Below are 16,062 nucleotides of genomic sequence, written 5' to 3'. Positions count from 1 at the left end.
AAATGCTGGGGTTCTTTAGGGCTCTATCCTAGGCTCTATATTCAATCTGCACATTCTGTATCGATAATCAGGCTTTTTGGTACCTTGGATTGCCACTTCTATGCCCTTAATATTAAATTGTAAAGGCTGGAATGAATTTCATCAGTATCTTAACAGTAATTATATCTGTGTAGAGGGGTTATGGGTGATTTTTATAATTCTACCATTATTTTCCAAATTCTCTACCAAAAAATATGTATTATCTTAGTACACCTCAGACTCAACCTATTCAATATGTAATTCATCCAAACCTGTTCCTCTTCTCACATTCTCTATTTTAGTAATTAGATCCATCAGTCTGCTTGGTTGCTGAAACCCTGACTCTCTACTCTCCATTATCTTTGACTCTTTACTTTCCCCTTGTACCAGTGTTTGATTCTATCCCTCCACCATGTAGTCAGTCTACAAGTTTTGTCAGTTTTACCTTATAAATACTTCTCTAATTTATCTACTCTCTATTTGTATTGCTACTATTCTGGGCCAACCTATTATCATCTGACTTTTCACTATACCCTTTCTTACATTTTGAAATTTGAATCATGCCTGTTTTACTTTATTGAAAAAATACTTGCTAAAGGTTTTAAAAAGAAATCCTAGTAATCCATTGTCATTCAAAACAGATAACCATCAATTTAGATCATTATACACAACTTCATAGAGAATTACAAAGATGGATATCCCAGGAAAATGAAAAGCAGGAATATCATCCTGTCTGTTAGTTCTGTTGCAAAGTTTAGGGTGTTAGAAATTACTTAGCATGTAACAGCAAGTCTGTGTGTCTTGCTCTGGGTAACTGTGCTCCTTTCATATCTCATTGAGGGACTCAACATTTTCCTAAATGTTAACTCAGTCTTTTTGTGTGTGATTATTGCGGTATTGTAGGTGGAGATGGAAGATTTTGATGCAAATATTGAAGAACAGAAGGATGAAAAGAAAGATGCAGAGGAAGAGGAAAGCGAACTGGTAGGAGACAGAACAACCACTTTGAACAAAGTGTCTCTTTATTAAAATTCTTAAGGGTTTAAATTCAGCTCTGTGATCAGATGACTATTGTTGATATTGCACCTTAATGGTAAAAGTTTCCATAATCATCTTCAAGGAGACTTTTGGATACTTTTTGTTTTTCCCCTGACCAAAGGAAAAGAACCCTCTACTGTGTTGTTACAAGAAAATTTTTAGAATGCTAAGAAACTTACCCTTGTACTCACTCATCTATTTGTGGGTGGCTCTAGGGGAATACACTTTTTAAGAAAATCGATTACATTTGAAAGGGTATTCTTACATTCCAGCAGATACGTGGTACAGCCTACCCAATGTATGCATAATTGTCTCTTCTTCGCTATCAGAGCTCAAAATTGATTTTCTATAAACTGAGGCAGAAGAACTTATTGAATGAGGAGGCAGAGGGTTGCCACTGACTGCTGGATTTGTTCTTCCGCATTTTATCCTATTAAGTGATGGGGAAAATGATTTGACTGTGTAGGCAATGCATTTTGCTTAGGCTGATTAAAGGCTTACGTAGTGCGAATTCAAAGATCCCGTGTACCTACTGTAAATGCTTTTGATCACACCTCTGTAGTGATGTCTGCCTTTACCCTGTCATTCAAGAATATGCGACCTATAGACTTACGTTATTTTCAGTGTTTGCTAATGGGGTACAGAGATTAGCAGTGCCTTGGAATAGTGTTGCTTTTTAAATTCAAAATATTATTTGTTTTATTTAATACTTCAGCCCTTGCTAAAGCTGCTTTTCATATTCTTCTGAAAATGTGCAAAGCGAGAACCCTGATTCCTAACCCCTAGAGAATATATTCTCTCTAAGGAGTGGTCCCATCAACCCATGTGTGTTATAGAGGACTCTGAATAGAAACTGTGTGTTTGCATAGAGATGGTGTCAATCTCTACATTCCTAGATTTCATATGTGGATTAAAAAATAAGCTTTAAAGTTAATGGCATTTGAGTCTCCTATGTTTTTTTTTCTTTAAACAAAGTATTTTTATTAATTAGGTTGTATTTTGACATACATGATCTAAGATGTAGGCAGGAAATTCACTTAAAGGTCCACGCTGTCCTGGAATATGGCTAATGACCAGTTTAGCTACTTGCAGCGTGTGTACTAGCAATCGATCATGTGAGAAGTCTCTAATGTTAGCTTTCTGAAGCTCTGTCTTCCTTTTGTGGAGATTTCAGTTCAGCATATGGTTCATAACATCTGACTTGCTTAGGTGTAGGTCAAAACTTGGAACTTTTAATTGAATGTACTATTATTTTTAAAAGTGAAACACATTGTAATACTATATTTTTTCATCAGAAACATGGCAATGAAGCCTTAGAACTCTACCCTGCTGAACTATCTCTTTTATTTCCAAGTAGCCTAATATTTCAAACAGTGAGAAAATGATTTTAAGTTTTAAAGGAAGAAAAAGGTGGTTCCAGCAGGGGGAAATTAATGTACTCATTTTGCTTATCTTTATGTTATAAACCTTCTCTTAACCTTTTTTCAAAATGCAGAATCGAGATCTTCTACTATTGGGTTCTATTCCAAGAGTAAAAGATTCTTGGAGAATTGACCCTTGGAAAGGGTTAAGAGCAAGTCTTGTGTCATTCAGACCATTTTAATGGAATTTTCACTGAACTTTACATTTTCTACTCTGTACTGATTACTATAGCTGGGTGAAATCCAAACTTTTCTTGGTTAAGAGACTCCTTTGGGGGGATCATTGGTATGATATTTTGTCTTCTTTAGTGCTTCAGTGAACCTCATAGATCTGACTCAGAATTTATAAATATATTATTCTAGTGATGTTTAAGGTTTTCAGATGAGTTTTTGAGATACAACTCTACAAATTCCATCAGTACTAAACTTTTAGCACCATCATTTCAGCCTTTGTCTTGGTTTGTTCTAAACATGTATTTGGAAAGGATGGTATAATTTATAATCTGAAATACTACCTAATTAGTTGGAATTGAATTATTAGTCTGGCTTAAAGACTAGAAATGTATAAAACGTGTAGATTTCCTGGAAGAATGATGATGCTCTAGTACACTCTTACACAGAAGCTATTGTCATGAAATGTTCAACATACTTTCCAACTTTACCTGTGTGTCAGTCTATTCTATGAACTCGAACATTCCCAATAGTAGAAAGATATATGGATTCTTAAAAGAAGATGCTGACACCTTTGATGAATCTGTCCTATATAATAAGTCCTAACCTAATATTAAAGTTCTGTATGTTAAGACCTAATAGAGAACAGAGTCCAAATGAAGGAAAGGGGGAATCAGTGAATTATGTGGAAAAAGCATACACTTGCTAGGTGAATAAACTGAAAGGCTTACTACATAGCTAAATAGGTACATTGTGAAATTTGAAAATCTTATGTAGGACTTCGTTTGAAATAAACCACCCAGTTATTTTATTAAATAAGATATAAATTGCCTGTGGAGATTTCTGGGTTTTCATATAATAGAAAGATGTAATTTTTAAAAAGACATCAGAAATAATAATCTAGTTTCCAACTGATGAAAAAGTAATGCTCTGAAATTGATTCAGTAAAATTAGTCTTTGTAAGATCTAACTGGTAAATGGATTGAGTCATTTTAAAATGAAGTTGAGCTTCATAATTGTGTTCAGTGATACCAAGTTTTCTCCCTTCTTTTGAGTATCTAAAAGTACACTGGAATATAAAGTAACTGTCTTGAAGAACACTCTTTGGACCTCATGGCTACTATCACTTGATAATAGCAGTTGTATTTAGAAAATAACCTAGCTAGTATTATAAATTCTCTGCTACTCTGAATGGTATTAATTGAGCACAGTAACTACCATACATTCTTACCATATTGGCTATATAGCTGTTGTTCAGACTACAGTTGTGTGTCCTGAACTGTAGTTGCCGCCAAGCGCCTTCATGATACCACTCTAAAGTGACTATTCTGAAATCTGGGCAGTGAAGTTTGGTGAATTTGGTAATTCAGTTTCTTCAAAGATAATGAGACTGTGTTTTCCCTCAGGATATATTTATAAATAGTGAGTGGAAACTGAATCCATTCCCAGTTTTAATGCTTTTCCAATTCAAAAGTGATGTGCATGTATGTGTCTCTTTCTAACCCTTCGAGCTTCTCTCTGTGTACGATTTAGGGTTACATTCCGAAAAGCAAATGGGAGATGGACACATCTGAGGCAAAGCTAGGTGGGTATTTCCTTTTTCCTGTTTTTATATGTGATACCTGATGGTAATGGTCATAGATCTTTCTGCTATAAGAAGAACAAATTTCCCAAAGTTTCTGCTTAAATGAAGATTTTTGGCCTACCTTACATCCTCAGTCTGTTTTGTTGGCTTTCATTTATGTCTTGTGACAGAGTGAAAGAAGAGTATTTTAAAAGAACTACCTTCGGTACCACTTAAAGTTTTTAAAGTAAATGGAAATATGTGATAAATTTAGTAATAAAACACTGTCACTTCTAAAATCCATTCATTTATATTAATCAGAAATGTTGGTGTAGGTGAGGTTTCTACTTTTTAAAAAAAATATTTAACTGCAGTCCAAAGTTGAACCTGATTATGAATACTTTGGGTAATAGTGGTAGTAATAATAATAAATATTGAAGTTTAAAAATTAATTAAAAGGCAGTTATTTTCCTTGTATAATAAATTAGAGTTTCTGAGTTGGGGAGGTAGATATATAATTCAGGTCTTTGAGGAGCCCGCTTTGTAAGATTCCGTTTAAATTTTCCTCCAGCTTGTCTTTAGTGCCAGATTACAAGGTAGACTGGTGAAAATTGTCTAAATCAAAAATTGGAGTTGCTTAACATGGGGTTCTTTGTCAAGCAGAAAATCATACATATCCAATGGATTTTACCCCAAAATTTCACGGTAATATTGCAGAACAATTTTTTTTTTACCTCACCTAAAGAGAACCATTTAACATGTTGATTAAGATGTATTAGTAAATAATTTAAGATAATGGTATAAGATTTTTTGAAAAGATGGACCTTACTAATATATGAAGTATGACTGTTGGTCTCTGCATTTCTCCTCCTGGAATTATGCTGGAACTCCAAAGCTGAAGTAACCATAGAAATATATCTTAAATTTATAGAACAAATTTGAGTCATTTAGCTACTTCACTGTTTGGGGCATATTATCTGTGTTTCTGACATCAGAGGGATGCACTTTACACACAATTGCATAGGCTATGCTTTTTATTTTGCCCAGCTGATCATGTGAGCCATTGATGACGACCAGGTCCTATGTGAAAAGATAATTCCGTAAACTGTAGTATTACCATATTGTTGCGATAGGTGCTTTGTTGCAAAGTCTAGAATTTTTTTCTAGTGTATGGCATGTGAAAATGATATGTGGTTTCTGACATATTCTTGCATTCGTCCTCCCTCTGTGGGAAATCTTAATAATAAACCATCTCCTTCCCTAAACTTTTAAAGTATTCGTAAGTGTTTAGATGCAATTAAATATGTAGGAAAATAACAATCACAAGTTACTTTTTTAATAACAATGCTTTAGATATGTTTATTTTAAGATTAGATTAAATCTGAAGTTCTGTACTTATAGAATAACCTATAAGACTATAAGATCATTTCCCTATTTTCTGGTTCTCTAAGTAGTGATTATCTTTTGAGGCAAAGAGAAATGGTAATTAAAGAGACGTGGGGATTGTAAAATATTTTAGCTAAGCATATAATCTTTAGAGGCCTTATGTAATATATTATCTAGGATAATGCTTTTTTTTTAACTTGAGCTAGTCCACTTTCTATTTTCCTTCCTAATTTCTAAAGAGAAAGGAAAATGGAATTTAGTTATGATGATTATTCAAGATAATATGACATTAATCTTGGTATCAATTTCTGGAAAAAATTCTGGCCTATCTACTATTTGCTTCTCAGAAAATACATTTTATATAAATTCAGTCCATTTTAAAGGCAGAATGTTAGACGGTGATCCAGAAATAGAACTGTTAAATAAACCATTTCAATTAAAGGCACTGAAGATCTAGTAATGAATCTAGGAAATAAATTCTTACATGATTGCAGTTGGGTTTTTGTTTGTGACAGTGATGTTTCGTATAATGACTTGCCTCTTGCACCACTGTGTTATCTTGAGAGCTATATCATCTTTAGAGAAAGGCAGGTGGAGTGTGAGCATTCCTGAAAGTGCTTGCTTCTTTGAGATTGGCCCATGGAGCCAATTGAGAAAAAGAAGAAGAGCCTGAAACATGAGGCTCTTCATTTGAGAATTAGCCTATTTATGTTGCCTTCCTGTCATAGCAAATTCAGTAGATTTGATTAGCAGGTACAATTTACTTTTCTGAGTATTTTACCAACATTTCTTAAATTACTCTTGGTAACATGATTATGCTGGGTGGAAACATACTAAGCTTTAGCAGTGTCATACGTTGAGCTAGACAAGCTGAATCTGTAACTGAGGAATTTTGATTTACAAATGAGTCTGCCAGTGAGAAAATACTTACCTATAATCTTTCAAAGAGCTGTTAAATCTCATTGTAGAGTCTCAATCTGTGTTCATTAAGTACAGTATACAGTTCAGCCTATGTGTGAGTGTTAAATTGGAAGTGGTGTAATTTTAGAAAAATTCAGAACTGGCCTGAGCTGCATCTGGCATGGGTGTCATGGAGTTGTTGAAGACTGCCTGTGGCCCACCTTCAGTAGCACCTGAATGGCTCCTTTCCAGCTGGGACACAGGCACCCTAATGCAAGGGTGGGTGTTACATGCCACATCAAATGCTGGGATTCAGCATTCAAGCTACTTAAATTCCACTGACATGATTTTGGTTTCTCAAACTGAAAAACCAAAAGAATATTTGAGACTGTTGTCATCCTAATTTAGGCTTCTTCATATCGAGTACTTTTGCTTTTCTCATCTCAGTGTCATTTGTCTCTGCTTATGAGTTATTGTGTACTGGCCTTCTACATGTCAGGTGGTTTCATCTCTTCACAGTTGGAATGCAATTATTATTTGTATAGGCACGTAACCCTTGTGTGTTCACTGTGATCAAATTTTCAGAAATATCATTTATGTTTAGAAAATATATAGATATATCTAAAATTTTTTTTCTGTTGTGCTGTAATAATAATATATACTGTTTTGAAGATGTGGTAAAATTCTGTGACCTGCCAAGTTGGATATTTATACTTTCATCTTCATCTTAAAACTTCACCTTTTGAAATTCAAACCTCTGAAAATCATTAGTATGAGTGTGTTGGACACCAGTCGTCTTCTGTAACTAACAAATACCCCAGATTCCTCTTCCTTCACCTTATGCCATACATCTGTGTGTTTGGGTTTCCAGGATGCCATGTGGAAGAGGTATGAACCTTTCTTCAGCCCCAAGAAGGAAACTTTAAACATGTTGTGCACAATAAAATTTCAAATTAAACATTACAAACAAGGGTGTTCAGACTAGAAATACATGCTCTTCTGAACTTCCATGTTGCAAATATGGGACTCCTGGTGTGTAACTCCTGTCATACACCCAGTGTATGAGGAAAAGTTCTTGCAGTTTTCTCACTGCCCTTCTGTATTGCTGCCTGGCCATGTTCTATTCTTAGAGTTGAAATACGAAATTTTCCTTTGAAGTATGTTAATGTGGAAGTTGATCTTATTAAGTTTGGAAATCCTTTGAGGTTTATTCAATAAGTGTATTGGAGCTGCTTACTCTTCTGCTAATACTGTACACTGTTGAACTGAGAACAGTTTTACTGTTTGTGGGACTTTGTTGGTTTTCTAATACCATATTTTATGTCCCTGTGCAATCAAGGTGTCACTTCTTTAAGATCTTGTGTAATATGGCCTGTCATATACATGTAGGTTAGAGCCATTTGGTAAGCATGTGATTCACAGAGGAGATTAGAAGACTGTTTCTGTTGAACTCAGTCCGTGTTAAAAATTTTCCAAAGTGATATGATAAAAATTTCTTGGGTTTTGTAAAGTGTTGTAGCTTGCCTTGCTGATATTTCAATAATATTGCTTTTATGGGGGGAGGAACGTAGGAAATAAAAGCTTTGCCAAGTATGCAAAATCTTCCTGGTTTTTGAGGCCTGTATGGTATGCACAGTTAGTTGTGTGTATAACTTTTACATTTGAAGCATAAACTCACCTTCCCTCCTGCTTCCATTGTACTTTTCTTTTCATGTCAAGTTCTCTCCACCTTGATGTCTAAAAGGTTTCTATTATATATACACTCTGCACCCTTTATGGACTTAAATGAAGTGTGGTTATTGTGTGTTTCTGAAGTGTTTAGGTTTTCCTTTATTGACCTACTTAATAATAGTGTGTTTATAACTACAGATGATCCAAAAATTTAGTGCTTCAATGTAGTGCATATATATATATATATAATATATATATATTATATATATGTATATGTATAACTCATAATATTTCACATGTAGAATGCAAAATCAGAATTAACAACCAATAAAAAAACCCACACATTTTCATCGTGTGTTCTTGAAGACACCTAAACTCATATCTAATAATTTCTGAATCAGCAATCCCTGTTCATTTAATTGATTACAGTTTGGGGCTTTTGGAAAGCCTCTCAGATTGAGGATTCAGAAAGAAAATTCAGATCCAGCCACTTTGGCTGACTAGCCCTTAGCCTCAGGATGGTCAACAGCACTTCACAGTATAACCAAAGAAAGTGGTGATTTGTATAATCAACTTACTCATAAACATTCTCATGACGAATCGTCTCACAGTGGTCAAAATCCCAAGAAACTGTTAATCTAAAACCTTTCTGAACGTTAGCTTGGCTCATTAAGTTCTTGTACTACCTGCTTTTCATATAATACGATACACACATGACTGCACATCTAATGGGTGGTGTTAATATTGTGTTAAAGAAAAAAAAGAATGGAAGAAATTGCTCTTAGAAAAACCCAATGTTGCATTTTCATCAAAACATGAGAGCTGAAGTGTTGTGATTTTAGGTGGGGTGGGAGGATAAGGAGGCCAGGAAACAAGTGCCTTCTCTTGTTCTGCCCATATTTGTTGCTTAAACCAACATAGTAATGTAAAGGCTGCCAGTATGAACACCAGATAAACAATGGAAATTGCACAGAACTCGATATTATCTCAGCCAAGAAGATAGTTTGGATCTACAAGTGATGCTGCTCTCACAAATGCGGATGTGCCCTCTGACAGTGTTCCAGCCTTCTTTTCCCTTGTTTTTGTGTCGTGTGCCAGCTCACACTCTTCCTTAATGCTGCGGCTCTGTGTTTGTCCCTCAGACAAGTTGGATGGCTTGAGAACTGGTACTAAAAGGAAACGTGACTGGGAGGCTATTGCCAGCAGAATGGAGGATTATCTTCAGCTCCCTGATGATTATGACACTCGTGCTTCTGAGCCTGGGAAGAAGAGGGTAAGAGACTGTCAATAACTACCAACAGATAAAGGGCCCGTTTAGGCATCTGGTTTTAGAAAGTTATAGTCAGATAATCATATGAATGCTGTTTTTTTAGAGTGGTTTGGTTTATACTGTATCATATTACACATTAAGAAAAAGAGTCCTTACAAATGATCAGATCAAAATGTACAAGTAACTTAAAAAATGGAGAACAGAACCTCACGTGGCTAGCATGTTGTCCACCTTAAAGGAGTTTGGAATGGCTGCTTGTGCCATTTTGTCATGGGGCAAAAGAGCCAGGTGCAAAGTAGAGTATTAAAGAGAATCTATGGGACTTCTTAATGGATTAGATGTAGAGGGTCGAGGATGGATGAAATCAGAGGTGACTCTTCAGGGTTCTGGCCATAAGCATTCCATATATGTGGTGCCATTTACTGAGTTAGTGAAAAGTAGGGGAGATGTAAGCTTGGGAGTGAAAAATCAGAAGTTCAGGGAGGTACCAGTTAAGTTAGAAGTGATGATAGGACTCAGGTCTCCAAAATTTAGAAGTTCAGATACAGGTAAATGTTTTAAGAAGTAAAGAATACTCCATTGTTAAATGATACAGGGAAGACAAGTAAATTGAGAAAAGAGAAATAGCCATTGGATTTGGCAACATGGAGATTGTTGATGTTTGATCAAAGAAAGTCAAGCTTTCTTAGAGAGTTGAAGGACAGAAGCCAATTTGGAGCAGATGGTAGAAGAATAGGAAATGAGGAAGTGCAGAACAGCAAATGTAGATAACTTTTTGAAGAAGCTTTGCTATGATAGGGAGCAGAGTAATGAAGCCAGGATGTTGGATAAGTCTTCCACGTAGATGTCAAATTCAATAAAAGTGATAATTGTATATATCCTTTAAAACAAAATAAAGTAAGAGGGATCATATTACATATGATTTACATAAACCTTTTCCAGCTAGTCTGTCTTGATCTTTCTATTTAAGTATATACAAACCTACAGTTCTTTTTATTTTATTTTTTTTTGTCTGTGCCACGCAGCTTACAAGATCTTAGTTTCCTGACCAGGGATTGAACCCCGGTCCTTGGCAGTGAAAGCACAGAGTCCTAACTACTGGACTGCCAGGGAATTCCCTACCGTTCTTTTTAAATGCCTGCCTAGTGTGCCATTGTTTGGCTGAATAATCAGTTATTTATCCAGTCCCTTATCAGTGGATGCTTATGCTGTTTTCATTTTATTGCTAATATAATACTCTGGTGAAAGTCATATGCATACATCTTGGCATCTTTTTGACAGTATATCTCTAGGGAATATTTTTAGTCTTAAAGCTGCAAGCTCATAGAATATGATTTATCATTCTGACAGATATTGCGAGATTGTTCTCCAAAAAGGTTGCACCTATTTATACACCCACATGTAAGGAAATGCCTGTTTTTCCACACTTGCACCAGCAGTGCTGTTATTGAACTTTTTAACTTTCGACAATCTAATCGGTGAAAAAAAAATGGTATCTCATTTTTCATTTCTCTAAGTAAAGAATGAAGTTAATAATAATTTCATCATCATTACACATCATTTCTTTTTTATGAATTCTCTTAGTAATTCAATATTAAAAGGATATTTATTAAGAGAATAAAAATGCCAGTAAAACTTCATTACAGTGGATACCATTACAAAGGACTCCAGGTTTCAAAGCTCTTTCAAATACTGCAGACAGTCCCTAGACCTGCCCTTGTCTGTGTCTTGAGACCTGGTTAGTGGCCTTCTGTATGTACCCAGCTCCACGCAGGGACTACTTGTCTTGATACCTCTTATTCCAGTTTTAAGGTTGGGGCAACAGAAAAGTAGAAACAGCTCTTCCTTGGGCATAATAATTTGGTGTAACAGTGAATAATTCCAAATGAGAAATATTTTTCTCTAGTTCATTTTTAGTCAGGTAACTGTTACTCTCTTCAATCAGGAGTATGTGATCCCATGTAATTTACTTTGTAAGCTGGGTGGACAAAGAGCATGAGCGGTTCACATCCTAATTCTTGTGGCTCCTCTTTTCACTCTCCTCCCTGCCTCCCACCCTCATTTCAAATAGCTTTTTTTTTCTTGAGGAGATAGTAATTTTTTTAAACATTTTTATTGGAGTATAATTGCTTTACAATGGTGTGTTAGTTTCTACTTTATATCTACTTTATATCTACTTTATATATAGCTGTATATATACAGCTTCAAATAGTTTTTAACACTCAAATCACTTACCAAAATCAACATCAGAGCACAAGGAAATCCTACAGGTAGCCAGGAATGCAGGACTCATTACTCATTCCTTTCCTGGGGGGTCTCTCTTTTTTTTTTGTTGCGGTACGCGGGCCTCTCACTGTTGTGGCCTCTCCCGTTGCGGAGCACAGGCTCCGGACGCGCAGGCTCAGCGGCCATGGCTCACGGGCCCAGCCGCTCCGCGGCATGTGGGATCCTCCTGGACCGGGGCACGAACCCGTGTCCCCTGCATCAGCAGGTGGACTCTCAACCACTGCACCACCAGGGAAGCCCTCCTGGGGTCTCTTGATTTCTATAATTCAGCTTTTTATAAATATTGGGCAGGTTTCTGGGATTAATTTACACTGTAACACAAAGGTAGTTCTGTAGAGTTGATATTAGAATTTTACCAAAATGGCTAGGTTTTAAAATATAATTTATTTTTTTAAATTTCCACTTGCTTAGTTGGGTATAAAATGGACTTTAATTTGTGTTTCTTTGATAACTGTGGAAAAGTGAACATTTCTCTTGTTTGCTGAACTCGTACATTTCAGAAATATTTTTGGTGACAACGGATAAAATATATGTATCTGAAACTTTTGCGTATTGGTCAAGAGTTTTCTTTATTATAACTTTTTTTTCTTTTTACAGTTAAGATAAATGGCAAAAAATTGAGATTGTAAATCTCAGTAAAAGTACCTCTAGGAAGATTAGGAGGGACACTGACATTTAAGAAGCTATTCCTAGTTGAAAGTCATTATTTTGCTCCATATATTTTTAGTGTTTTTGGTAATTATTCATTCCTTCTACGGCGTTGTATGTCTGTGTGTCAGGTCTGTGCAATTGGAGGCCACTTAAGGAGTGGACCTCCACTGGAGGAACCTGACATGTAAATAAATAATGTTGATATAGCATCAGTTTTAAAGACTTAGAATTTAAACTACAGATTTAAAAATTAGCTGTTAGTTTACTCAGGGCAAGATTGATTAGTGTGTTTAACTCTGTGCTAAGGAAGTACTGTGGACTGGTTACCGTTTCTTTGTTCAGTGGCCACAATCCATCTGTCCATCCATCCATCCGTTCTTCATTCCCCTTAACCATAGTCATCTTTTGCTAAAATGTATACCCTTGATCCCAGGGAGAGCTGAGAGAGGGGTGCATGAATCTGTCAAAATAAATACATCAGCATTAATGGGCAGAAGGCCCAGAGATCTTGGTACACAGAAACCCACATTGTTTATTAAAATAGCTTTTTACTGAGGCCCATGAAAGAAATTGAGTCATAGATTTTCTACCCACAAAAAATCTACTTTAAAAAGAGTCAGGTGTTATCAGTTTTCCCCCACAGCTGTTACTGTGTATCTTATCTTTGGCTAACTGGTTGCTAAAAACAGTGGTAGTGGTGGGGGAGAAGAAGCCTAGTCATTTGATTACCATTCCTCTAAATGATAATAGGGAGGGTCAGTGTACCTCTAAGAGCAATTACACATTTCCAGGTGCAGCATGGTTGAGCATGCTCTGGTTCCCTTTCCTTGTCACAGATCACAATCACAATAAATCACAAGCCATATTTAAAATACAATCTCTGCAGACTTTGGTACTAGGTATTGCAAACCACAGTTTCATAGTCTCTTTTAAGTATTTCATGTTTTAGAGGATATATCTGCTTATATTTTTTAAATTACTACTATAACATGTAAGAATCCATATTTTAAAATTATCAGAATACCAATAGAAAATATCCCTGATCTATATATTTGTAGTTATAATCTTGCCATAAATGGTATCAACTGAGTCTGTCTCTTGGTCTGTCCATCTCATAAATGAAAGTAATCATACCAGCTCCCTGTTTTCTAAGGATAAATTTCAAAAAATGTTATTATGTGGAGATAAATAAAACTTAGTCTTTCAGGACTTCCCTGGTGGCGCAGTGGTTAAGAATCCGCCTGCCAATGCAGGGGACATGGTTTCGATCCCTGGTCTGGGAAGATCCCACATGCCGGAGCAACTAAGCCTGTAAGCCACAACTACTGAGCCCAGGCGCTGAGACGACTGAAGCCCGGGTGCCTAGAGCCCGTGCTCCGCAACAAGAGAAGCCACTGTAATGAGAAGCCCACGCGCTGCAACGAAGAGTAGCCCCCGCTCGCCACAACTAGAGAAAGCCCACGTGTAGCAATGAAGACCCAATGCAGCCAAAAATAAATAAGTTTTTAAAAAAAGAAAAAAACAACAACTCAGTCTTTGATCTAGGGTGTATATAGTCTGTTAGGGAAGAGAGATCTGTAAGTAGATAATTGCAATATAGTATGGAAGTTCAAAACTAGACATGTCAAAATCCAGAAGTAACTCCAGGGAAGCAATGATTAATTATTTGATTGGCAAAGGACAAGAGGGATAAAGCAAGGGTTGATGACGAGACTCATGCCAGGTGGACCAGGTTATAACAAAGACGTTTCAGGAAGAGAGACTAGTTTGTGCAGCCTTACGGAGATGAGAAATAGCCCAGTGTGCTCTGAGAGCTGGAAGTAATTTTGTGTTGCTGTATAAAGTGCCATAGGTACTGCTCAGAGATGCTGCAGGAGAATAGACAGGGCCAGATCCAGAGGGACCTGTGTGCTTGGATTTTATTCTGTAGGTAGGGCACAGATTTAAAGCTGTGTGTATTTTAGGACGATTCCTCTGGCAGAGTGGATCGGAGGGAGTGCGAATGAAGATAGCAAGACTAGGTAGAGGTTAGTGCTTTTCCTTAGGTAAAAAAATGAGGCCAGTGAACTGAAAAGGAGTGACAGGAGGGGGAAGGGGATAGGACTGAACTGAGGGCTGAACTGTTCAGGAGCTGGAGTGGTTAGGACTTGGTGATTGACTAGAGAGTTTTCTTTCTGTAACTTAAGGTATATGGCTTTCTTCAATTCTCCACAGTTAACTTCTAATTTTTTAACCTCCTGGCTTTAAATTAGTTATCCTACCCATTAGACTATTCAGAAAGCTAAGAGGCTCGTTGCGTACTTATTTTTTCTAAAGCCCAGCCTAATGCTGTGTTCTTTTTAGGTGAGATGGGCAGACCTGGAAGAAAAGAAGGATGCAGATAGGAAAAGGGCCATAGGTTTTGTGGTCGGACAGACTGATTGGGAGAAGATCACAGATGAAAGTGGTCACCTGGCTGAAAAAGCCCTCAATCGAACCAAATATATATGAGACTTAGTTTTTGAATGGAGTCATTACTCCTCTAAGGTAAGGGTACACAGTCATATAAATAGCCTACTGTTTGTTGTTTTGAAGAGTTTGAGATAAAGAAGACAGCATGCTTTGCTAAAAATGCTTCTCTTCTTGTATTGTTTTCTGGTTCTAAAAGAGTAAGTATGTTCTAGTTGCCAGCATTTGCAATACAGGGTATTAGAAAAGGAAGCAATTTTCTGCAACCTGGCTTACTTATAAAAATATAAGACTTAAGGAAAGCTTGGATTCTATAGATTTGGTAAGGAGTGGAGTGATGAGAGAGACTAAGGTCTGCTGAATTTTCTGTCTGTTCCTTCCTGCTGTGACAGCCTTTTCTTTTCTTTCCAGGTGGTTCGCTTTGAGGTGGTCTGAAGCCAACGCCTCATGGAGCTTCGTTGTGTGTCACCTTGCTTCCACATTTCAGTTTTTGTTTTGTTTCTACTGCTTTAGTTTTTTAAAGTTCTCCAGTGTCCCCAGGAGGTATTAGGATCTTGCTCTACCCAAGCAAGACATTAATTTTTCTTTTTAACTACTTTGGGGAGGGAGGGATTGATAGCTTAACTGCCGAAGCCAGGTGGAGATCTGCCGGAGGACTCCAACAGACAACGTTTCCTCCACTGTACAGTGTCGCAGACTATCTCTATCATCATTGCTTTGTGGCTGTTTTTGTTTTTTTACTGTATGTAACTGGTAGTTGATTGTACTAGGATTAAAAAAAATAAACTTTCATGATAAAGCCAATGAGATTCATGGGCTGTACAGCATGAGCCCCTTTCTCTTGTTTTCTTAATTTTATTTTTATTGCTTTTTTAATATGGTGTGTTCTAATTACATGCTAATTGAACATCCCAAAACCTCTTTTCCATTCAATATTATGTAGCTCAATGATTCCATAATTCATGTTGTAAACACAAGGCTCAGTGATGTTCACAACACTTACCTTTGTTTTATAGCTGATTTCTTTCTCTATCTTGGTGTCTTGAAGACTAGTAGAGACAATTTCAAATATTCCTCAGTTCCCTGGAGCACATCTGTTCTGTATCGTGATGTTTTATTGTTTTCGGATCCTTTCTCTGCTCCTCCCTCTTTTCTTTCCTTCCTCTTCTTACTTTCTCCCTTCACGTTCTGTTATGTTTTGATTTTTCCTTGATCTGGCTTTGACTCCTGGTAGGCAA

At 36.6% G+C, this 16,062-nt stretch overlaps 1 protein-coding gene across 1 annotated transcript in view; it reads left to right on the top strand.

The window, feature by feature from the left end:
- The window catches only part of YLPM1 (YLP motif containing 1), a 66,596-nt gene extending 50,968 nt beyond the window's left edge, over window positions 1-15,628 (top strand). Inside the window, exons 17-21 of the mRNA XM_065872310.1 lie at window positions 922-1,002; window positions 4,182-4,233; window positions 9,312-9,442; window positions 14,720-14,902; window positions 15,236-15,628. Of these exons, the coding sequence (XP_065728382.1) occupies window positions 922-1,002; window positions 4,182-4,233; window positions 9,312-9,442; window positions 14,720-14,866 (411 nt within the window). The 3' untranslated portion in view covers window positions 14,867-14,902; window positions 15,236-15,628. The remainder of the gene's footprint in view (window positions 1-921; window positions 1,003-4,181; window positions 4,234-9,311; window positions 9,443-14,719; window positions 14,903-15,235) is intronic.
- The last annotated feature ends 434 nt before the right edge of the window (window positions 15,629-16,062 follow it).

The sequence above is a fragment of the Phocoena phocoena genome, chromosome 2 (genome assembly GCF_963924675.1).
Source record: "Phocoena phocoena chromosome 2, mPhoPho1.1, whole genome shotgun sequence".
Classification (NCBI taxonomy): Eukaryota; Metazoa; Chordata; class Mammalia; order Artiodactyla; family Phocoenidae; genus Phocoena; species Phocoena phocoena.
Note: the sequence above shows the minus strand (reverse complement) of the source record. Positions and strands in the feature narration are given on the sequence as shown.